At 40.5% G+C, this 24,095-nt stretch overlaps 1 protein-coding gene across 1 annotated transcript in view; it reads right to left on the bottom strand.

Annotated features, from left to right (window-relative positions):
- pou1f1 (POU class 1 homeobox 1) overlaps positions 1-24,095 on the bottom strand; it is a 48,759-nt gene that overhangs the window by 9,029 nt on the left and 15,635 nt on the right. The window contains exons 2-7 of the mRNA XM_048540986.2: positions 17,689-17,790; positions 10,959-11,014; positions 10,773-10,874; positions 8,817-8,975; positions 4,910-5,155; positions 2,492-2,656 (exon numbers count right to left, since the gene is read on the bottom strand). Coding sequence (XP_048396943.1) covers positions 2,492-2,656; positions 4,910-5,155; positions 8,817-8,975; positions 10,773-10,874; positions 10,959-11,014; positions 17,689-17,720 — 760 coding nt within the window. The 5' untranslated portion in view covers positions 17,721-17,790. The remainder of the gene's footprint in view (positions 1-2,491; positions 2,657-4,909; positions 5,156-8,816; positions 8,976-10,772; positions 10,875-10,958; positions 11,015-17,688; positions 17,791-24,095) is intronic.

Raw genomic sequence — 24,095 nt, 5'->3', positions numbered from 1 at the left:
GGTAATGTCCTAAATACTTCTGTACACAGGAACAGTCTTCCTGAAGAAAACTGTTGAAACAATGTCAAATGAAAATTTCAAAACTGAGATTAAAAGATTATTGTTAGGCAAGATATTGTAGGTTGAGAAAGAAGCTACAAATAAGTAATGATCTAATTGAGTGATAGAACAAAAAATAGGGGATGACTTACCTCCTTCTGTTTCTACATTAATCTGCTTGACTGCATAGGCTGTCTTAATTAGAATGCACCACCATTTAGCACATACTTTTTTCAGGAATTTTGGGGTGTAGAAATGAAAGATGTTTTGCAAGCAGGAGTATGAATATGATCTATTACTCAATAGTATAAAACTGAGGTATTCCTGAAAAAAAATAAGCTGTTGAAATTTTACATTTTGTCCTTATCAGGATAGAAGCAAGAACACCAAATATCAAAGGGAGAAACAATTTGTATGGAATGAGAAAAATATGTTGACAGGTTGGTGTTGACTCTGATTGTTTGAGGCATTGCCATGGTGAATGCACAGATTGATCAAATGAAAGAAAAATGAAATAAATTTGTGCATCTCAGATGGAACAGAATATAGGTCAGGACACAAATTTGTTAACAGCAACTAATCTGTTCAATCTCATTCTGCATGAATACTTAAACTTGATAGTGCATATTAAAATATGGTTTGATTCACACTATGCATGAATAGATATATTATCTGTTCAATTTCTCCAAGAGCATATTAGGCCCAAGATTGTGACAGTTTTCATTTCCAAGTATATTAATAATATTCAAGTGAGATGCAGTTTCATAAATGAGTGCGTGTTAATGCGGGGTGATATTGAGCAGATTGGTTATATGTATACAAATCTACTGAGCTTGATCTGAGATGTGCAAATTCATTTAGTATTTTTCCATTTGATTCATTTGTGCTTTGTCCATGGAAAAATCTCAGCAGAGTTGAATTCCAAACAATCAGCATTGTTTTGTCATGTCGTGTTAATTGTTCTTTCCTTTGAAGGTTGGAATTCTTGTGTCTGTTCTGATGAGCACAAGGCAAAGCATGAGATAACAAAGTGTGAAGCTGGATGAACACAGCAGGCCAAGCAGCATCTTAGGAGCACAAAACCTGACGTTTTGGGCCTAGACCCAGGAACGTCAGCTTTTGTGCTCCTAAGATGCTGCTTGGCCTGCTGTGTTCATCCAACTCCACACTTTGTTATCTCAGATTCTCCAGCATCTGCAATTCCCATTATCTCTGATACAAGACAAAACATGTTGCTTCATGCTCTGCAATACTTAACTATCAATATTGTTGCTTTTGGCTACTGTTGTTTATATGGAGTACCTCCATGTCAATATAGGATACGTCAAATGCTAAATATATCACTCTGCATAAATAATATGCACGTTTTGCCATCTTTCTGTCCCCATTGCAAAACAGCACATGCACCATTTTGTGTCCTTTTTCACTCTTCCAGAATACTTATTGGTGTGCCCTGAATAAGTCACCTTGCAAGTCTAAATCCTCTGGTAAGATAAATTAATAGTACAGAAGGAGAAGAGTGGATTTGACCTGGTAACCATTGCTAAGTCATAATTGGAGGGTGACAATGTTGAGAACTAATTATTCTGTTAGTTGATCTTTTGGGAATGTAGTAAAAACGGAAAAAGAAGATAGCTCAAATAATAAGGGATGGTCTAAAGGCAACAAGCAGAAAGAATCCTAATCTGGAAAATTTGAGTGATTTGTTGATCTGTGTGAAATCTGGTATTTTGCTACTCCTTCATCTTACATTTGAAGTATTGGTTGCAATTCTAACCTCGGTAGGAGCCTGTGACTGGTGAATAATGTAGATGTATTTAAGTGGAAGCTAGAGGAGTAAGTGAAGGAAAATGGAATGGATGATATGTTGAAAGATTTAGATGAAGAAGGAAATTCCTGTGGAACATTAACACACACAAGTTGAGCCAAAATCCTCATCTCTGCACTCCAAATAATACAGTATAAATGAAATCAAATATGAAGATAATAACAGAAGTTAATAACTTTCATATACTCAAGAAACGTCAACAGCTACAAACAGCCACCTGTGTGGAGTTTGCACGTTCACCCCATGGCTTTCCTCTGGGTGCTCTGTTTTCCTCCCACAGTCCAAAGACGTGCATGTTGGGTGGATTGGCCATGCTAAATTGTGTAGTAGTGTCCAGGGATGTGCAGATAATGTTGGATAGCTATGGTAAAAGTGGGATTACAGGGATATGGTGGGAGGCCTGAATTTGTTTGAGATGCTCTTTGGAGAGTCAGCACAGACTCAACAGGCTGCTTTCTGCACTGTATGGATTCTAAGGTTCTATAAATGTTTTAAAAAATGAAAAGATTACCTGAAATTAGTTTACAAAATACTAGACAGAAATATAAATATTCCATAAATCTGAATAACAATATGATGAATATTTCTGCACATTAATGTTTATAAAGATTGACAGCTACATACCTCCTGCTTGTTCTGCTTCATCTATCCATTTGGAAAGAATTGACTTGAGCTTACAAGCATTTTTGAAACTGAGCTGTAAATTTTCAAAGCGGCAAATAGTTGTTTGACTGAACTCTGAACCATGCACAGCAGCAAGAGCCTCACCAACATTAGTTTGAGTGTAACCTGTAACAAGAGAGAGGGAGAGAAAAAAAATGGAGTGCTCATACAAAGAAATATAGGAACATAGGTACAGGAGTAAGCCGTTCAACCACTCGAGACTGTTCCACCATTTAAAGCAATAAATGCAACAAAAATAAATCTTGGTACTTCTTTCAGAAATGTGAGGTTTGTTCAGGTTCTGGTTATTCTTGCAAACTATAATAACTATTTAATTTCTAATTAACTTACAAGGTGTTCATTTTGGAAATGAAGTGGCATTGTCTTATTGTGAAAATTGTTGTTTTTATATGCCCTATTGCTTCATTAATTTATAAACAGACAACCAAACATAACCACTTAGAAATAAGTGTATTTTTCACATTCAAATTGTAAAGCCCAGAGCTGAATGCCAGTGACATGGAGATTGAGAAGGGACATGATTGAGATGTATAAAATTAAGGGGGGCACAGATAGGAAGGAACATTTCCTTTTAATGGAGGGCCTGGTGACCGGGGGCATAGATTCAAGGTAAGAGCCAGACAGATGGTTCAGAGGAGATGTGAGGGAAAACTTTTCTTTTCATGCAGAAGGTGAGGCCAGTCTGGAACTGTAATGATGCTAAAGGCAAAAACCCTGAAAACACTTAATAAGAAAGTAGATATATAGTTGTGGTGTCAAGGCACGTCAGACTATGGGCCAGGTGCTGGAAAATGGAACTAGAACAGATGGCTGTTTTCACCCAAGCTAGACTAGATGGGCCGAAGGATCTTTTTCTGTGCTGTAGATGCTTCTGATGCAAACCCTGGGATAAACAGTCCCCATGTTATAAACTGCCGTTTGTTTTATGGATGCTGGAGTCCTACTTTGTTTTGCTGCGTTTGCCTTGTTCTGATGTTTGAACGAACTGAAACGACCAGAAGGCCTAAAGTGCATTTTACCCATCAACTTTGTAACGAGCAAAATAATTACTTCAGTTTAAATCGGATGGCCCCTTTCACTTTGAGAGGATATCTTTTTTGTTTCTGAGAACTCCAAAGAATTGCGGATGCTGGGGTTGTGCTGGAGTTTACGTACCCTTTCGTGTTAAACGATTGTCTGGTAGAATTATTCTTGTGGAGATTTGCCGCGGTCAGATATTTTTCCACCTCTCCAGGTTCCATGTGGCACATGGACTGCAATTGCCAACCTTGTTCGAAGCGGACGAGGTGTAAATTCTAACACCTAACATTTGACATGGGGCTCGGTTGGGGAGAAAACGAACGATAGCGGCAGAGATTCATTCACAATGGAGCGGGATGTCAATGGCTCTGATCACTTGGTTGGCATAAATACTGTTACCAGATTATATTAACTATGCTTCTGCTTTCCTTTCGCTTCAAATCTTATTTCTAATTGATATCATTGATCCACCTAACAGTTATTCTTCAAGTTATCACATGAAATAGAAATAAAATCCACAGAGTCCCAAAGATACGTTGGATTTGCTGAATCCACTTACGCCCTCTCTCCATTAGGATTAAGTCCTCCTGTATCGAGAAAGCGCACATTTCCTTCGCAACTGGCCGAGCTGACTGTCAAAAACGACAGCAACAAGAACAGTGCTGTTATAACTTTGTCCCCAGCCGAAAGCTTTGGAAATATCTACACGATATATATTCTCCATTGGGTTTCTCACTATTGAAATTTCGCTGTCACAATGTTTCAAACCAACTCAATGCCCACACGTTATTTTTAAGCTTGAGACACTGTATTGTTTGAAAGCGTGAGCTAAGCCGGTGCCAATAGAAAGATGCACTAAGTTACGGCGGTTTCTAAACACTTGAATTCTTTTCAGTACCTCCCCCGCTTCCACCCCCACAGTGCTGTGGAGCCTCAGTAATTCAGTAAATTTAAGAGACACATTGAGAGATCCCTAGGCACTGATGATAGGAGCGGGTATAGGAGCGACACTGAGGGAGAATCTTGCTCTGGAATCTCTCAGCAGGACACAGCAGCGAAGTGACCCACACCTGTTCCTCTGCTCCTCACTCGCTTTGAAGTTCTGTGACATTTATGAGCAAAGGTTATTCGATTAGCACTTCCTACACTCCTCAATATCTTCTTCCCTCTGAAATAAAAGTCCACCTTGAGCATTACCATTGATGACCATCTCAGAATTATTTCCGGCACTTTGAGAAGTTTTGGAAAGTATTTTTGATCTTTAGTGTTTCCATTTGTTAAGTATTTCGTTCGCAAACAAAGGTGTCACACAATGAAGACATTAAATTCAGCATTTACCTAGCTTTATTCTCCTCACTTTAAATTGATTCGCAAACAGCTCCAACTCTTTGATTTCTGGTGTATCCAAACTAACTGGCTCCTCAGGTGTTTTATTCTTTTTTCGGTACTCCTGTTTGAGATCGATGACAATGGATTCTTCGCTCAGGACTGACTGATGAATCGGGGCAAATCCATGTCCCAGAGGGCAGGAAGCCGTGCTCAGCGTGTGGTCAGGCAGTTTGTACAGACATGGAGCCAACCCATCTGTGCATACAGAGGCATTACTGCAGACTGTTAAAGGCACATGATTAATGGCAAGGACGGTGCTAAGATGCAGGCCTTAGACAAGAGCGTTATACGTTACGAACTCAGCAGCTGCATTAGATTCCACAGAGTGTATAGTTTAGAATTCCTAAAGTTTTTGGAGTTCGATCAATTGAATATAAACAATTTATGTGAAAAAAACACATAAAAGTCATCACATTTCCCAAGTCCGTACAACACCAACTCACGCCGCGGGGAAAAAAATGCAAATAAAAATGTGTTCTTGACCTAATTCACAAAGCAATGTCAAAAGCTCTAATGATTTAATGAGATGCCAACGCGATAATCTGAATGCAAAAAAGAACAAGGCACGGGCCCGTTTGGCACAGAGGTATGTCCGTCTCCCGGGCCAGGAGGTCTGAGTTCAAATCCCACCTACTCCAGAGGTGTGACATAACCGGCAGTTAGAAAATGTTTATAGCCAGATTAGATTCCCCACAGTGTGGAAACAGGCCCTTCGGCCCAACAAGTCCACACCGCCCTTTGAAGCATCCCACCCAGACCCATCCCCTATAACCCACACACCCCTGAACACTACGGGGAATTTAGCATGGCCAATCCACCTAGCCTGCACATCTTTGTACTGTAGGAGGAAACCCACGCAGACACGGGGAGAATGTGCAAACTCCACACAGACAGTCGCCCGAGGCGGGAATCGAACCCAGGTCCCTGGTGCTGCAGTGCTAACCACGGTGCCACCGTGCCGCCCTAACTTTAACAGAATGTCATCATACAGTTTTATCTAGTCAAATTGTTTCATATGTTGCTGTTCACAGCTATATTTTGAATATTGAGTTTGCAGAAATGATGTCCAGTTGCTTCTGATATTGTACTTGTGGCAAGAGGAGTCAAGATCCTGGAATATCCTCTGTCCAATAATTTGAGTTGTCTGGAACTGATCGGCTGCAGCAATGCAAAATGCTGGCTCATCACCTTCTCAAGGCTAAGTAGCAATGGGCAATGATAGCTGACCTTGCCAGTGACGCCCACATCCCATGAATGAAAAGAGAATCAGTAATGTGGGTGCAGGTTTATTCAAGAGTAACCCAAGTAATTAATGTCTATGATAGGAGGATGTTGAATGGAATATCGATCCGAGCCTTTGCCTTCAGCAAATTTATTTCACCCATGAGAATGTTTAAGACTCCAAAACTTGTTACATCGTTATTCTTTTGTGGGCTATGGGCATTCCTGTCAAGGTCAACAATTCTTGCACTGGAGTGGTTTGCTAGGCAGGGGGCAGTTGAGAGTCACTGCTGTGGGTCTACACTGGACACGTTGACTGAGCCAGATAACGCTGGCATTCCTTCCCTAAAGGCCACAGGTGAACAATATGGATTTTAACAAAAAAATTCCTAGAATGACCCCAAGGCATTAGTCTAACTCTATGGGTTTGTAATCTATTTTTTAAAAAATCATGTGTTGGTCCTGACCATCATTAGCTGGCCGGCATTTATTGCCTGTCATTTATTGCTAGACAGCATTTGATTTACAGAAGCATCAAGGAGTCCTAGCGAATTTCAAGTCAATGAAAATCAAGGGGTATTTCTCCATAGATGAATCTAGTGCAAGGGTAGATGTTGTAATTGTTGGAGTCAGTCACCTCTACTCCAGAATAACACTGCAGGAACTGCTTAGGATAGTATGTCAGACACAACACATTAAGCTCCTTCGGTAACATTCCTTCATCATCAGGTCAGAACCAAGGATATTCACGAATAGTTGCATATTACACAGCTTGCTTGCAACTCCTCAGTTGTTGAAGCTATGAGTGCCTGTTTGCAGCAAGAGTTAGGCAACATTCAGGCTCAGAGATAATAAAGTGTGGAGCTGGATGAACACAGCAGACCAAGCAGCATCTTAGGAGCACAAAAGCTGATGAAGGGCCTAGGCCCGAAACATCAGCTTTTGTGCTCCTAAGATGCTCCTTGGCCTGCTGTGTTCATCCAGCTCCATAGTTTGCTATCTCGGATTCTCCAGCATCTGCAGTTCCCATTATCTCTGATACAACATTCAGGCTCAGGCTGGTGTGTAGACTGAATGTTATTTGCTACCTAAGTGCCAGGCTATGACTATTTCCAGTAAAAATTTAGAAGCTAATGTCTTCCCTAATTAATAATAATGTGGTTGAATCACCCATCGTCAACATTCTGGAGATTATTACTGACCAAAAATTTAACGGTACCAGCTATGTCAATAGTATGGTTTCAGGACAGATGCTGAACATTCTGCGAGAAGTAGTTCAGTTTGTGATTTCCAAAGGTCTTTCCATATCTGCGAGGCACTAGGCAGAAAGGTGATGGAATACTCCCCACTTGCCTGGTTGAGTGCAGCTCCAAAAGAAACTGAAGAAGTTTGGCACCATCTAAGAAAACATTTACTTCATTGGCAATCCATCTATTAAATTAAATTTTCTGTCTCTAGACCAATGGACAATGGCAGCAGTGTATTCCATTCACAAAATACACTGCTGCATCTTGCCAACTATCTATTGACAGCACATTCCAAACCCATGTTTTCTACCACCTTCAGCAAGCACATCAAAGCGTTTCACTAGCAGGTTTCCCTGCAGAACACGCCCATCATTCTCAGTGAGTCAAAATCACTACTGAATCAAATTGTGATAGTCCATACAGTGCACAGACTGTGCTGAGTCACTAACTTCCCAAATTAGGGATCAGCAACAGTTGACTGGTCTTGTCTGCAAAGCCTGCATGCCATAACTGAATTTTAAAAAAGCTATTCTGGGCATCAATAAAGTTGATGAAATATCTGTTCACAGGATTACTGGGAGTAATATACATGTTGTATGTCAAATTGTACTACAATAATATTTGGGTCCATTTCAAACCACACATTAATCTACAGATTGTAAATATACCACTTTCTAAGCATTACACTATTGGCAAACAAGAAAAAAAAACTAGTGCACTTACTGGGGTGCCAGCTAACTATTTAACAGCTTTGGTCACACCATTTCTACCATCCTGAGGGATGAAAGTGTGGCTGGTGGTTGAACTGAAGTGGACAGGAGAGTTTGGCTGAGAACCATCAATTGTACTGTCTGATGACCAGATACATTGGCAAATGGCTCTCTCACCTTGTGCAACTACTGTACTCTTCATGGCATGATTTTAAAAGATTGCAGCCCGGGTTCCGGAACTGCCGTCCAAATACTGTTGGCAGTGCAGTAGCTTGCAGCATGCCTGCATACTCTGTGTTCTGGCCACTGAGGAGCAAGTGGGAATGTGGCAGTTGGGAATGGTGGGTGGTCAAATTCATTAAACAGAAATACACCAATGAAACAGGCTTCCTTGCTTGGCCAATTTAATTAACCACCTATGGCATTTGTATTATAATTAAAAAAGTTTGATGATCAATTCCAAGTTTAAAAATTTGGTAAAAATACTGCATCACATATAAGACTGTAAAATAATGCATTGATAAATTGACATCATTTCCTCACCATGACAATATTAGTGTGATGAACAACTGGCCAGCCTGTGGACATTTTTTTCTTTCTTTCACATATCTATGAGAAATTGAAATAGAGAAGGAATTGCAACAAAAGTGAACATGAAGAGAAATTTGCTTGTCTCACCTGCCATCACCCCATATGCAGATTGTTGGCTCCCATAATGGCAAGATGGCATGGAGTAGTGAAGACGTGCAGGTGTGTTGGTTAAAGAGCCCGGGGGGAGGTGCATAAAAGAACATTTGGGCGTAGACAATGGTTGGATTGAGGATAACATTGAAGGAGCTAGTAAGAAAATGCAGAAGTAAGCCATGATTGGTTAATTAGACAATACTCACAAGTAAATGGTAAGAACTTATGAGTTGCTATCCACTTTGTTATTATATGTAACATAATCTGTTCATACAATTCATTTTTCACTATTTTGTTTTATTCCCCCAATGTAAAAAACACAAATTTCATGAGCACATTATATTTCTATTCTGTAACTTTTCTGGTAGTAATTTTCAGTTATATAAATGATCATTTTATTGAAATATCATTGCAAATTTGGCAGATATATTGCATTAGACCAATTAATAAAACTTCTACCAAGAATTAAAGTATTTATTTCTACACAGTCCCAGATGAATACTTGCTAATAAAACAATCGATAATTGAAAGTGATTTTGTGTTTATTTGTGACATTATCCTAAATAAAATTCCAGATAAATATTTAACAAGAGGTTACAATTTATTTATTAAAATGCATTTTGTATTTTAGCTTTTCAAAAGAAAATCATTCTAAACAGCAAAACTCTGGAACATAAACCAAAGATGTCACATAACAGAAGTTGTGTGGAAATGGAAACCATCTATCTGGTAGACCGCAATGTTTATGCAATATGTTAGAATTGTGAATATATTTGCTTTTTTGCTTACATGATTATTATTTACAGGAAACACTCTCTCTCAACTTATAGTGCTCTACCTGTATCTGTTAGTAGTAACCGAAGCTCAACCATTGTATTCGGTTTAATATCCTTTCTGAAATAAACCGAATATCTTGCAGGTCTGTAACATTAATTGTAATATGGCGAAATTTAATAGGGTAAGGTTTTCTCTGTTCACTCTGTGTAACAAAATAGTAAATCCATGTAATAAAAAATGGCTTATCATTTCATTACAATTACTGCAGAAGATACTTTCCTCAATATTTATACAGAAGCCATAAGAAAGCCCTAGGTAAATGAAAGGCCCTCCATTCTTTTATTCTGAGACTTAAGTCAGTGAGATAATCCTATTGATCCAATGTGACTTTTTACATTATATCGTTCACAAAGAACAAAACAGTTAATGAAACTAATTACATCTGACAATGGAGGCCCCACTTTACATTTTTAACAGATTCCTATTTAGTCAGAATTGTCTAAAACTCAAACACCGCAGCTTTGACATCCTGTGTCATTTATCTAAACATGAAGGGCTGCAGGAAAATAAAGCTAGTCTATAAATGCCTTCAGAAAATCCTTGCCCTTATCACTTAGTGGCCTTGCCCTTCCCTTTAGAACCTTCTTCAGTCCTGAAACTAACTTCAAATTTATACTTTCTCTCATTCTGGCTACTTATTTCATCTCTTTGGTTGATGGCAGTGCCTTAAGCGTGTATGCCTGACTACTTCCTTTCTCTTTGAAGGATCTTCCTAAAACTGACTTTTTTGGAATAAGCCGTTGGTTGCTTCCCTTTTTCATCATTCCTTCTTGTTTCGAGGATTGTTCTGTGAAATGCACTGGAGTGTCTTGGAGGTTAAAGACGCTGTGAAAATGCTGATAACTCTTGTTAAAATAAAAGCCGTCTCATTTGTCAGGTTGCCTAAAATTGGCGGCAACATTTCACATTGCCTTCATGTCTATATGCGGGAAGAGCATAGAAACGTTCCAGCCCTGACCACTCCTAACTTGTGAGGCCTTCCTCACTGGTGAAGAATGTCAATATCTTTCATGAGATCGCCTCCTTGTAGCTAAATTCTTACAAAGAACATGTAATTGGCACAGTAAATGACCGTTTGGAGGAAGAACAAAGATGACGATGTTTGCCCGTTACCTGCTGAAGCCACTCTGGTTCCTTGGCTGGAGACTGAGAAGCGTTCGGCAGCGTTTGAATGGTGCATTATCAAAGACAGAGAAGAGGTCTTAGAACTACAAACTGTAAAGCAATTCACATTATAAACGCTAGTTATTCCATTTTAAATATATTTTAAAAAATCTTTTAGCTGATCGTTCATTTTACCTTTCTTTCTATTTGCTGAAAGCTGGATGTTCCTTTGAGAGTGATTGGCAGCACATCTACATAAACAGGTACAAGTGTTAGAGGCGGCTGTGTTGCACACACTGGTCGCGTGTTTGTATTTATAAGGCAATTTCACCCCTTCATTCATTTTAATGGCCTTTCCCAGGGATATTACTGTCCAAGCCCCGAAATCTGCTTTCAGCATCTAACCAGGCAGAAATAGAAATCTGAGATCCTGTTAGTAATTAAATGAGTTAACAGACACCTGGAAATTTAGGGGCTAATTTAGACAAGGAATTGAATCGGAAAAAAAGAGTTACTCCAGGTATTTTTCGGTTGTTTTCCAATGTATTTCATCAGATTCATGAGCATTTTAACTAGAACTGTCAGATTAAATTTCTAATGTTTCTTTCTTATTTAGAACATGTTCATTTGGAAGAGAATAAGGATCGAAGATAAAATGCATTTCTGCGAATTATATCTAAACCACACAAGTTGAAAGCTGCTCATGTGGCTTCATCCCATCTTTTAACAAGGAACAACTAATGAATGGCAAGTAGTCTATGAATACTAGATTTGGATTTTTTGTGAATTAAAAAATGATACTTAAAAATGCACAATGTATGAGTGAGACAAATTCCAAGGAAGGGACTCACCATCTGTGGCTAATTATAAATGTTAAAGATGGTGGCCATCTTGAAGAGAAAATATACAATTGTGCAAAGGCTGGTGTCAGGTGAGAAGCTTGAACAGAGTAGAAAAAATAGCAAAGAATTTCTAAAAAAAGAGGGAAACATTAGATATGACAGAAAGGTAGCCAGAAATACAACATCGGACAGTAAGAGTTTCTATAAATATTTTCAATTGAAAATAGTTGGCAAAACACATGTGTTGGCTCTGTGGAAAGTGAGTGTGGAGAATTGATGATGGGAAATGAAGAGATGGCAGATGAACTGAACAGTGTGGGCATTGTGCATAAGTTTTCACTATAGGAGGTACAAATAACATCCCAGAAGTTGTGATAATTCAGGAAATGAAAGTAAGGGAGGAACTCAGGAAAATTACAATTGTCAGAAAAGTAGTACTGAGTAAATTGTTGGAACTAGGGTTGACAAATGGCTGAATTTCATCTAGGGTCTTCAAATAAATCCTACTGAGATTGTTAATGCATTGCTTTTAATTTTTTCAGAACTCCCTAGATTCAGGAGAGGTCCCATTAGGTTGGAAATAGTAATAATAAGTTTTCAGTTGTTTCATGATTTTCCTGTCTCATTTCTAAAGACTGCTGCTGTGTTTCATGAGAACAAAGGAAATAGGAGCAGGCATTGACCATCTGGCTGCTCGAGCCTGGTCCTCCATTCAATAAGATCATGGTTGATCTCTTCATGGCTCCAACTACCTGCCCACTCACTATAACCATTAATTCCCTTACTGTTCACAAATCTCTATCTTTGCCTCAAAAACATACAATGAGGTAGCTTCAGTGGCTTCACTGGGCAGGGAATTCCACAGATTCATAACTGTTTGGCTGAAGAAGTTCCTCCTCAACTCAATCCTAAATCTGCTCCTCCTTATTTTGAGGCTATGCCCCCTAATTCTAGTTTCACCTGCCAGTGGAAACAACCTCCCTGCTTCTATCTCATCTATTCCCTTCATCATTTTATATGTTTCTATAAGATCCCCTGTCATTCTCCTAAATTGCAACAATAATAGCCCCAAAATCACAGTATCACAGAATTGTAGATAATAAAATGTGAGGCTGGATGAACACAGCAGGCCAAGCAGCATCTCAGGAGCACAAAAGCTGACGTTTCGGGCCTAGACCCCTCATCAGAGAGGGGGATGGGGTGAGGGTTCTGGAACAAATAGGGAGCGAGGGGGAGGCGGACCGAAGATGGAGAGAAAAGAAGACAGGTGGAGAGAGTATAGCGGGGGAGGTAGGGAGGGGATAGGTCAGTCCAGGGAAGACGGACAGGTCAAGGAGGTGGGATGAGGTTAGTAGGTAGATGGGGGAGCGGCTTGGGGTGGGAGGAAGGGATGGGTGGGAGGAAGAACAGGTTAGGGAGGCAGAGACAGGTTGGACTGGTTTTGGGATGCAGTGGGTGGAGGGGAAAAGCTGGGCTGGTTGTGTGGTGCAGTGCGGGGAGGGGACGAACTGGGCTGGTTTTGGGATGCGGTGGGGGAAGGGGAGATTTTGAAACTGGTGAAGTCCACATTGATACCATTAGGCTGCAGGGTTCCCAGGCGGAATATGAGTTGCTGTTCCTGCAACCTTCGGGTGGCATCATTGTGGCACTGCAGGAGGCCCATGATGGACATGTCATCTAAAGAATGGGAGGGGGAGTGGAAATGGTTTGCGACTGGGAGGTGCAGTTGTTTGTTACGAACTGAGCGGAGGTGTTCTGCAAAGCGGTCTCCAAGCCTCCGCTTGGTTTCCCCAATGTAGAGGTAGCCACACCGGGTACAGTGGATTCAGTATACCACATTGGCAGATGTGCAGGTGAACCTCTGCTTAATATGGAAAGTCATCTTGGGGCCTGGGATCGGGGTGAGGGAGGAGGTGTGGGGGCAAGTGTAGCATTTCCTGCGGTTGCAGGGGAAGGTGCCGGGTGTGGTGGGGTTGGAGGGCAATGTGGAGCGAACAAGGGAGTCACGGAGAGAGTGGTCTCTCCGGAAAGCAGACAGGGGTGGGGATGGAAAAATGTCTTGGGTGGTGGTGTCGGATTGTAGATGGCGGAAGTGTCGGAGGATGATGCGTTGTACCCGGAGGTTGGTGGGGTGGTGTGTGAGAACAGTGCATCCACTGTACCCGGTGTGGCTTCCTCTACATTGGGGAAACCAAGCGGAGGCTTGGGGACCGCTTTGCAGAACACCTCCGCTCAGTTCGTAACAAACAACTGCACCTCCCAGTCGCAAACCATTTCCACTCCCCCTCCCATTCTTTAGATGACATGCCCATCATGGGCCTCCTGCAGTGCCACAATGATGCCACCCGAAGGTTGCAGGAACAGCAACTCATATTCCGCCTGGGAACCCTGCAGCCTAATGATATCAATGTGGACTTCACCAGTTTCAAAATCTCCCCTTCCCCCACCGCATCCCAAAACCAGCCCAGTTCGTCCCCTCCCCCCACTGCACCACACAACCAGCCCAGCTCTTCCCCTCCACCCAGTGCATCCCAAAACCAGTCCAACCTGTCTCTGCCTCCCTAACCTGTTCTTCCTCCCACCCATCCCTTCCTCCCACCCCAAGCTGCTCCCCCATCTACCTACTAACCTCATCCCATCTCCTTGACCTGTCCATCTTCCCTGGACTGACCTATCCCCTCCCTACCTCCCCACCTATACTCTCTCCACCTGTCTTCTTTTCTCTCCATCTTTGGTCCACCTCCCCCTCTCTCCCTATTTGTTCCAGAACCCTCATCCCATCCCCCTCTCTGATGAGGGGTCTAGGCCCGAAACATCAGCTTTTGTGCTCCTGAGATGCTGCTTGGCCTGCTGTGTTCATCCAGCCTCACATTTTATTATCTTGGATTCTCCAGCATCTGCAGTTCCCATTATCTCTATCACAGAATTGTAATGGGAGGTGCAAAAGGAGACCACTCACTGCATCATACCTGCAGGGTCTTTCCAAATCTCTTGCTTTTTCTCTGTAATCCTGAACATTGCTTTTGAATAATCATCTAATTCCACTTTGAATACCTCAACTGAGCCTATCTCCACCACATGTCCGGGCAGTACTTTCATCTCTTAACTACTTTCTCTGTGAAAAGCTATTTCTTACATTCCGTTTGCTTCTTTTTCAAAATGGCTTTAAACCAGTGTAGCCTGATTCTTGATCCTTTTATGAGTGGGAACACATTCTCCTCATTTATTCTGGCACAGACTCGTCATGATTTTGAAAACTTTTTACTTCCTCTTAGTCTTCTCCTTGTCAAAGAAAACAATCCTAACTTCTTCAACCTATCCCCATGACTGAAGCTTTTTATTCCTAGAACAATTCTTGTCAACTTCTCCTGTACTCTCATCATTATGTTTATATAGTTCCAAAAGTGTGGAACTCAGAACTCTACAAATACATCAGCTTGGGTTTACCTTGTCTCTTATATATGTTTTGCTCGACCTCTTTGCTCTTGTTACTTTTGTCTGTATTAATGTAGCCTAAATATTGTAGGCTTTATTAACAGCTCTTTCTACATTTTCTGCCACTTTTAATGATATCACCAAAGACTATTTGCACTTGCACACCATTTACAAAGATATATTTTATTGCACACTGTCTCTGTATGTTGTTTGTACCAAAATGTATCACTTTTCACTTCTCCGCATTACATTTCATTTGCCACCTGTCTGTCCGATCCACCAATTTGTCTATATTCTTTTTAAGTTCTACACTATCCTACTCACAGTTTACAAACCTCCCAAGTTTTGTATCATCTGCAAACTACGAAACTGCCCTTTGTACACCAAGATTGAGAAAATTTACATATATATATGGAAAAGAAAGGGTCCTAAGAACAACCCATTGAGATCTGCAAGTCAGCCTGATAAAAATAAATGATCAACCATAATTCCCCCTACTGATATTTTCCATTTGAGATAGCTGCACTACTTTAATATGAGCTATTGAACATCCCCAATTTTAATTGCTCCAGCACTGGTGACCCAGGCCCTCAGTTGCCAGTGACCTACATTCCATGTTCCTTCTTCATCTTTCTGCGTCATTTTCTCTCCCTAAGAGCCATTGAAACCTAACTCTCTAAGTCTTTGATCATCTTATCTGTAGCCTGGAGTCATACTGTTGCTTGACAATGCTCCTGTAAAGCCCTTTCAGCCATTCAATTATGTTAAAGGCACTATATGAATATAAATTTCTATTATAGGACGTTTACCACTCTTCCATTATTGTTTTAGAAAATCCTGGAACTCCTTGCCTTACAGCACTTCAGGAAGGCAGCTAACCGCTATCATCTAAATGGCAATTAGAGATGCGGTCGAGAGACTGGCTTTGCCAATATTGCTCACTGACGAAAAAAACATACAGAAGAGTAGCACAGTTTGCAGCAGGGGACACTGAAACGAGCAGCAAAGAAGTTCAACTTTTGCGAACATGGATGTCTGCTTTGTTACTCAAAAGCTAATTTTTGATAGGAATGGATAACTGGAAGCTTCTTTCCACAACAAATTTTAAAATAACTTTACCAAATTTTCAAAACTATTAGACCAGGCGTGCCACCTGACGTAAAAGTATTTAAATCCAATTCCATGGCTTAAGCTACAACTTGTGTAGCTGTGACAGCGTTGGTACAAAATGGTAGGAAATCAAATTTGATGATTCATTATAAAATTACAACTACAAATTTGGGAGTTGCAATCCACACCTAAACTCCAACAACGCCTCGGATTTAATCGATGTTTTTTTACCCAGATAGTGGGTTGAGCATGGAATGAATTTTCAAAGGAAGCAATGGATTGAGGTACAGTTACAAGGTTGAAAAGACATTTGGATAAGTACATGAATAAGAGAGACTCGGAGAGGTATGGGCCAAGCACAGGCAGGTGGGGTTAGTGTAGTTTCGGATTTTGGTCAGCATCGGCTGGTTGGATCAAAGGGTCTGTTTCTGTGCTGTATGACTCCATGACCCAGAACAGGAGCCAGATTTTATTTCTAGAAATATAAACAGAAAATGGTCTGAATACTCAACGGAGCAGGAAGCATCTGCAAGGATAGGAGAGGGATAACATATCTGGGCAAGAACTTTTATTTTACAGCAGGATAATATTAAAAATAAACAGAGCAAATGCCATTAAATACACCGGGTCTGGTAGCATCTGTGGAGAGGAAAACACAGCTAGTGTTTTGAATCTGGTATGGCTCTTCTTCAAAGGTCTTTGAAAATGTTTAAAATGTAACAAAAATGCAGGACAGGTGTAATGCTGCCAGTTTCTGAAGGTTTAGGTTTCAATTTTGAGACCTCCAGGATAATATTGTGATATTATACTAAAACTAATAATATAATACTATACCAATAAAATGTCATTGGGTGGCATTGTGGGTCAGTTGTTACAGTGCCAGTGACCTGGATTGATTCCACCCTTGGGTGGCTGTCAGTGTGGAGTTTGCACATTGTCCCCGTGTCTGCATGGGTTTCTGCCAGGTGCTGCTGTTTCCTGCCACAGTCCAAAGTTGTGCAATTTAGGTAAATTGGATATGCTAAATTACCCATAGTGTTCAAGCATGAGTAGTTTAATTGTGGGAAATGCAGCGATAAGGTGGTGGGATGGGTCTGGGTGGGATTCTCTTTGGAGGGTCAGTGTGGATTCATTGGGCAGTATGACCTGTTTTCACACTGTAAGGATTCTATGGATGTGACAGTATGTAAGCAAATGCCAAAACAGGAAAAGTATTTGGGGATGTGTGAGGTGGGCGAGAATTAAAGGGAAAGATTGTGATGTGGTTGAAGGCAGGAGATAATAAATCACATAAGGAATGACAGTACAATGCAAAAGGTGATGGCAATAGGACAAGTAAAGAACCAAAAGATAGGCCCAGAGGAGGTGTAAGTGAGAACAGAATAATCCCAACAACTAAAATGTGAGTAGAAGCTATTTTCTGAAATTGTTAAAATCAGTGTTGAGCCTGGAAGGCCATAAAGTGTCTAATCAAAAAAGTTATTCAAAGATAGATAGATAGATGGATAGACAGATAGATAACTTTCTGGTCTCCTTACCTGTGTATTTGCATCAGTGATAACCCATGCATTCATAGAATCCTGCAGAAAGGACAATTTTTGCAAGTAAGTCCCATTTCAGTATGGTTTCTTCAGCAGCTCCTGCAACAATAAAATCATTTAAGTTCAAATCTGTGTGAATGAAACAACACTATGTAGCGCTATATTTGGGTTCAGTGCCTACCAACATATTTTCAGTTGGTTATTTTACCACATATTCTGTATCGGGGGAAAAATGTTTTTTTTAGATTTAATGCCATTTTCCTGAGGTTATTTCCTGCTGTGAATAACACCATGTAGATTGAATAATGATTTATAACAACCAAATAGTTCCTACTTTCTCAACTGAACAAAACTGCACTGTAAAGTTGTTGTGATATAAGATGAGGTTTCGGTGGACTAATGTGTTGACTTGCTTTTTATTTTGAACAGGGGCAAATCTTGCGACCACACAAAGAATAGCCTGATTTATTTTGGAGATTTTACAAGACCTACCTTGGCATTTCCATACACTTTATTGTGTCCATATTCTCTCCAGAATCCTTCACAACATTTTATCATTCTTTTTATATAACAATCATTTTATTTTTGCAACCAACTCAACTACACTTTTAACTCCACTCCGCAGTCCCAGGATGGATGAATTTCAGGAAAAGCAGTCCCATCTTACTGTGATAACAAAGTGTGGAGCTGAATGAACACAGCAGGCCAAGCAGCATCTTAGGAGCACAAAAGCTGCCATTTTGGGCCTAGACCCTTCGAAACGTCAGCTTTTGTGCTCCTAAGATGCTGCTTGGCCTGCTGTGTTCACCCAGCTCCACACATTGTTATCTCGGATTCTCCAACATCTGCAGTTCCCGTTATCTCTGATCCCATTTTACTGTGGCCATTATTGTTACCAATAAAAGGGAAAAGCAACAAAATCAAAATCAAGATCAAAAATGGCATTTTTATTGTGTGCATTACCATCCAGGAAAAAGCATGATTGATGGATGTCCAGTCCACAGCTTTATATATTCACTGCCTCCAACAGTGGTGCAACACAGCTAAAATTTGTAGTATCTAGGAGACCCTATAGCAACTCACCAAGGCTTCTTTGGTAATATCTTCCAAACCTGCAATCATTAATATCTCAAAAGGCAACAGCAGAAGAAGCTTCCATTTCTAGCCCAGAAATTGCACAAATAATTTCACTGGTATAATTCATTTCTAACATCTTCTTTTCTAGTAGAGACTACACCTCTGTTTGACCCCAGTCAGCTCTCCTACAAACTGAACCCAAAACTATTTGAGCTTTTTTTTTACCAAACATGCTCATCCTAGATTCTGTTACAGCAAAGGGCTTAATATTTTCTCTCTACTGTTAAAACACTCCAACTGTGACACTCCAACACTCCAGCTCTGCTCTTTGATATACACTGATTAAAAAGTATAGTTTTGGAAAGGCTGACCTAATTAATTTTTCAATCTCTATACAAAAATTGACCAACACCAATATACCATTGGTCTGAATTCTAAACAAAAATGATATTAACATAGCTAACTCACACTGCTTTCATTCACAAGATGGCCAATGGCAGAGAAAAGGCAGTTGTTGTCAATCAGGGGTGCAGCCTTCATGATGAAGAGGATAAAGGATCAGAATCTCAGTTCAACATTAATGAAGATGAGCTGTGTGGTTTAGCCTGATACAATAGCTGCGAGGGTGAGTTGGTTGAGAGTTTGCAGTGATGGCTGAACATGGCTTATATCCCCCTATTGTTTAGTTGCAAGGGTGACAACTCATCCAAGATGGAATATCAGAGAAGCCCTTTCATAGCACTGAGACAATAAAGAGCTCAGACAAAGAGATGGGGAGTACAAAATGGATGTTATTAGAAGTAGAAGCTATCTTCATGTCTGTGGTATGTATTGTCAAGGGCCATGTATGGACAAGACAGAAACCAAGGATAAATTATTGAGAGATTCCAGAAGTAACACTGCAAGTTTTGGAACAGAAACCATTACTGGATGTACACTAACTCTGATCGTGTAATTAGATTGGAAATGATTGAGGTAAATCCTAGAAAACTGGACAATAGACAAACAGAATTGGTTAAAGGTTGCCATATGATTCAAGTAGATTGAAGGCAATGACGAAATATAATGTACCATGGTTACAGCCACTAAAAAAACATCATTTTTGACTCTCATTGGGATGAGTTTGGTTTTTTAGCTACAACATTATCCCTAAGTTTTCACATGCCATTTGGAAAATTTAGGCTCTTATTTAGTTTCCATTATTTTGTGTATGTTTATTATTTTTAAATGCTGTTTTTGAATATTAGCATGAACCATGTATTCATGCTACTGTTGTATTGTGGTATGGATTAAGAGTGACTCAGTGGGCTGAATCTTACAAGAAATTGATAAAATATCATTTTCATCAAGATTCATGCAGGGTTTCTGTCTGCAAGATCCAGTGAGTTTTCTCACACACTCATTAGTTCAAACTTAGCTCATTAACCATGCGGCATACCTTTACCATCAGAAAAAATTCCTGATGGGGCAATGAGGCTGGTACGTGTCTGCTGCCAATATTTGTGCATGAGGGGTGTGCGCATTTGCTGTCCATGGACTGTGCCCTGAAATGTTGGTGGCTCTTGTCCAAGATAAAGTTCGGAGGATCAAGTGGCAAGTTGCAGTCACTCGCTAATGTGACTTTCAAGTTGGGAATTGTTGTGGTCTAGTTTTTATCCAGTGTGAGGGAGAATGGGAAATTTCATAATAATAACTTTAAATGTTGATTCATCTAACTTGAAATGGAAATTTGACATACTGCAGAAAAATGGCAAAAATGCCAATACTGTCTCATAGCATTTGTGACCATAAGACGATAAGATATAGGAGCAGAATTGGACTTATCAGCACTTTGAATTCACTTTGGCATTTGATCATGGCTGATTTGTTTCTCCACCTCATTCTCCTGCCTTCTCCCTGTAGTGTTTGACCCCCTTACTAATCAAGAACCTATCTACCTCTGTCTTAAATACACTCAATGACTTGGCCTCTAAAGCCTTCTCCAGTAATAAATTCCACAGATTAACCATCCTCTGGTTGAATAAATTCCTCCTCACTTCAGTGCTAAAGGGTGGCCCCTTTACTCTAAGGTTGTGCCCTCAGATCCTAGTCTCTCCTACTGGTGGAAACACTTTCTCCACATCCAATCTGTCCAGGCCCCTCAGTTATTTATAAGTTTCAGTCAAGTCCCACTCATCCTTTGAAGTACCATTGAGCACAGACCCAGAGTCCTCAACCATTTCTTATATGACAAGCCATTCATTTTGTGAACCTGCTCTGGACCCGCTCTGGACCCCCTCCAAGGCCAGCACATCCTTCCTTAGATACAGGACCAAAACTACTCAATATTCCAAATGCAGTCTGACTGGAGCTGTTTATAGCATCAATAGTGCATCCCTCCTGTTCTATTTCTAATCCTCTTGAAATGAATGCTAACAATGCATTTGCTTCCTAACTGTCAACTAAAGCTTTTATGTTAACCTTAAGAGACTCTTGAACTAGGACTCCTAAATCACCTTGTGCTTCAGATTTCTGAAGCTTTCTCCATGTAGAAAATAGTTCCTTAACTCTTTGTTCCTTCATCCGCGTTGTTAATGTATAATGTGAATACTTCTGGTCCCAGCACTGAATCGCTGCAGATCACCACCAGTCACTGGCTGCTATCCTGAAAAAGACCCCTTTATCCCCATTCTCAGCTTTCTGCCAGTCAGCCAATCTTCTTTCTATTCTAATGCTTTGTTCCTAACACCATGAGGTCTTACCTTATTTAGCAGCCTCCTGTACAATATCTTGTCAAAGGCCTTCTGGAAACCCAAATATCATATCCACTGGCTCTCCTTTATCTAAATTACACAATGCCTCCTTAAAGAGCTTCTACAGATTCGTCAAGCATGACCTTCTATTGAAAAAAACCCTATTTACCATTCACTTCCAAGTACTCTGCAATCATAACCTTAACAATGGAATCTAAAATCTTACTGACGACCAAGGTCAAGCTAACTGGTCTATAATTTTCTGTTGTCTGCCTCCCTCCCTCCTTAAACAGAAGTGTTATATTACCCATTATACAGTCATCTGGGCCCTTACCAATGCCTCTCGAATTTCCTCAGCTATCTCGTTCAGATTTCTGGGGTGTAGTCCATCAGGTAAGGTGGTTTATTTACTGTCAGACCTTTCATTTTCCCTAGCACCATCTTGTTAGTGATGGCCCCTCCCCCACTGCACTCACTTCTGCCCTCTAATGCTCTTGAAGTTCTGGTATGCTGCTGTCTTCCACCAGGAAGACTAATGCAAAGTACCTAATCAGTTCCTCTATCATTTCTTTGTTTCCTATTACTAATTTTCCAACCTCATTTTCCAGCAGTCCAATGTCCACTCTTACCTCTCTCTTGCCTTCCACATAACTAAAAAAATCTGTTGCAATCCCAGAGTTATAGAGTCATAAAGCACAAACAGGTTCTTTGGCCCACCATGTCTATGCCAACTAACAGATATCAAAGTAGACTAATCCCATTTACCTGCCCTTGGTCCATAGCTGACAATGCTTGCCTTTGAAGTACTCATCCACATGCTTATCAAATATTGCAAAAGTATCTGACTCCACCAACCTCTCAGGGAGCACATTCCATATTTCCACCAATCTCTGGGTGTTTTTTTTCTCAGATCCCCATTAAATTACTTGCTTTTCACCTTAAACCTATACCCCCTGATCTTGGACATGGAGAAGAGATTCTCATGATATACTCTGTCTATTTCACTCATAATTTTGTATACCTCAATCAGATACCCCTGAGTCTCTTCTATTATATTGCTAGCTAGTGTACACTCATGTTTCATCTTCTCCCCATTATTTTTTCTCAAGTTATTCTCTGCTGGTTTTTAAAGGCTTGGCAATCCTCTGGTTTCTTTACCACATTGTCTGCTATTGCTTTTATGTTGTTCCTGTCTTTCCTTGTCATCCATGGTTGCCTTGTGCTCCCCTTAGTATGTTTCTTCTTCCTTGAGTAGAATTTCCGTTGTGCCTCAGAAACTCCTGCATTGCTGCTCCACCGCCTTCCTTGTTAGCTCCCCTTCCAATCACCTCTGGCCAGCTCCACCCTCATGAATGTGTAGTTGCCTTTACTCAATTGTAATACCGTTACATCTGATTGCAGTATCTCCCTCTCAAACCACAGAGTGAATTCTGTAATATTAGGTTCACAGCCCCATAAGGGATTCATAAGTATTATACATCTTCCAAAATCATCTATACCCTGGTGGATTCTACCACAAACTACTCGAAAAAATTATCTCATTGACGTTCCATGAATTCTTTTTCTTGCAATTTACTACCAAGTTGATTTTCCCAGTCTGCTTGCATATTGAAGTTCTCCATGATTATTGTAATAGTGTCTTTCTTAAATGCCTTTTCTATCGCCTGATTTATTTTCAGCCCCACATCCTGACTACTGCTAGGAGCTGTACTTAACTCCCATAAGGGTCTGTTCTCATGCATGCATTTTAGTACAGCAACATCAGTCCTGCTTTGATTGGCCTCCCTTGCCATAGCTGTCCCCTTATATGCTGAGCCTGAAGTTAGATTCATGACCCTTTTCATACTTTCTGTTCTATTACTTGTTCTAAAAACTTTAATAACTTCTTCTGAGAACTCCCTCCCGTTTAACTCAGTAAAAGTCCTTGTGACCACTCTGATTGCCTTTCTGCTGGAATCCTGATCCCAGATCATTCCGAGTGGAGCTCATCTCAATGGTACAGTTCTCTCCTGTGACAATTCTGATGCTAATGCTCCATGAAGTGGAACCCCTCTTTCCCACAACACCCCTTTAGCCATATGTTTACTTCCCTGATCTTCTTATCCCTTTCCCGTCTTTTATGTAGCTCAGGCAATAATCCTGAGATTACAATCTTTGAGTTCCTATGTTTAATTTTGTTCCTAATTCCTGATATTCACCAAAACTGGACATTTTGTCTACTCATGCCATGTTATTAGTGCCAACATGGACCACAACAGCTGGATTCTTCCTCCCCGTCTTATGTATTCTTTCAAGTTGACTTGAGATGTCCTTTACTTTGGCACCAGGCATGCATCGCACCATGTGTTTTTGATCTTGCTCCTATAGGATGCTATCTATCTCCGAATTACAGAATCTGCGATCACTTTTCTTTGTGCTCTCCCTGATTCTTTCATCATTCACACATAGAGCAAGCACTTCATACCTATTCGACAAGGTCAACGAACTGAGGCTCCTCCAACGTTATTCCAGGATCCCTCCACCTCCCTCACTTGTTGTCACACCCTCTTCTCCCTAACCAGCAGCCAAATTAGAAATATTCTAAATACAGGGTGG

This window comes from Stegostoma tigrinum, chromosome 12, assembly GCF_030684315.1.
Source record: "Stegostoma tigrinum isolate sSteTig4 chromosome 12, sSteTig4.hap1, whole genome shotgun sequence".
NCBI lineage: Eukaryota > Metazoa > Chordata > Chondrichthyes > Orectolobiformes > Stegostomatidae > Stegostoma > Stegostoma tigrinum.
This window is presented reverse-complemented; position numbering and strand designations above follow the sequence as displayed.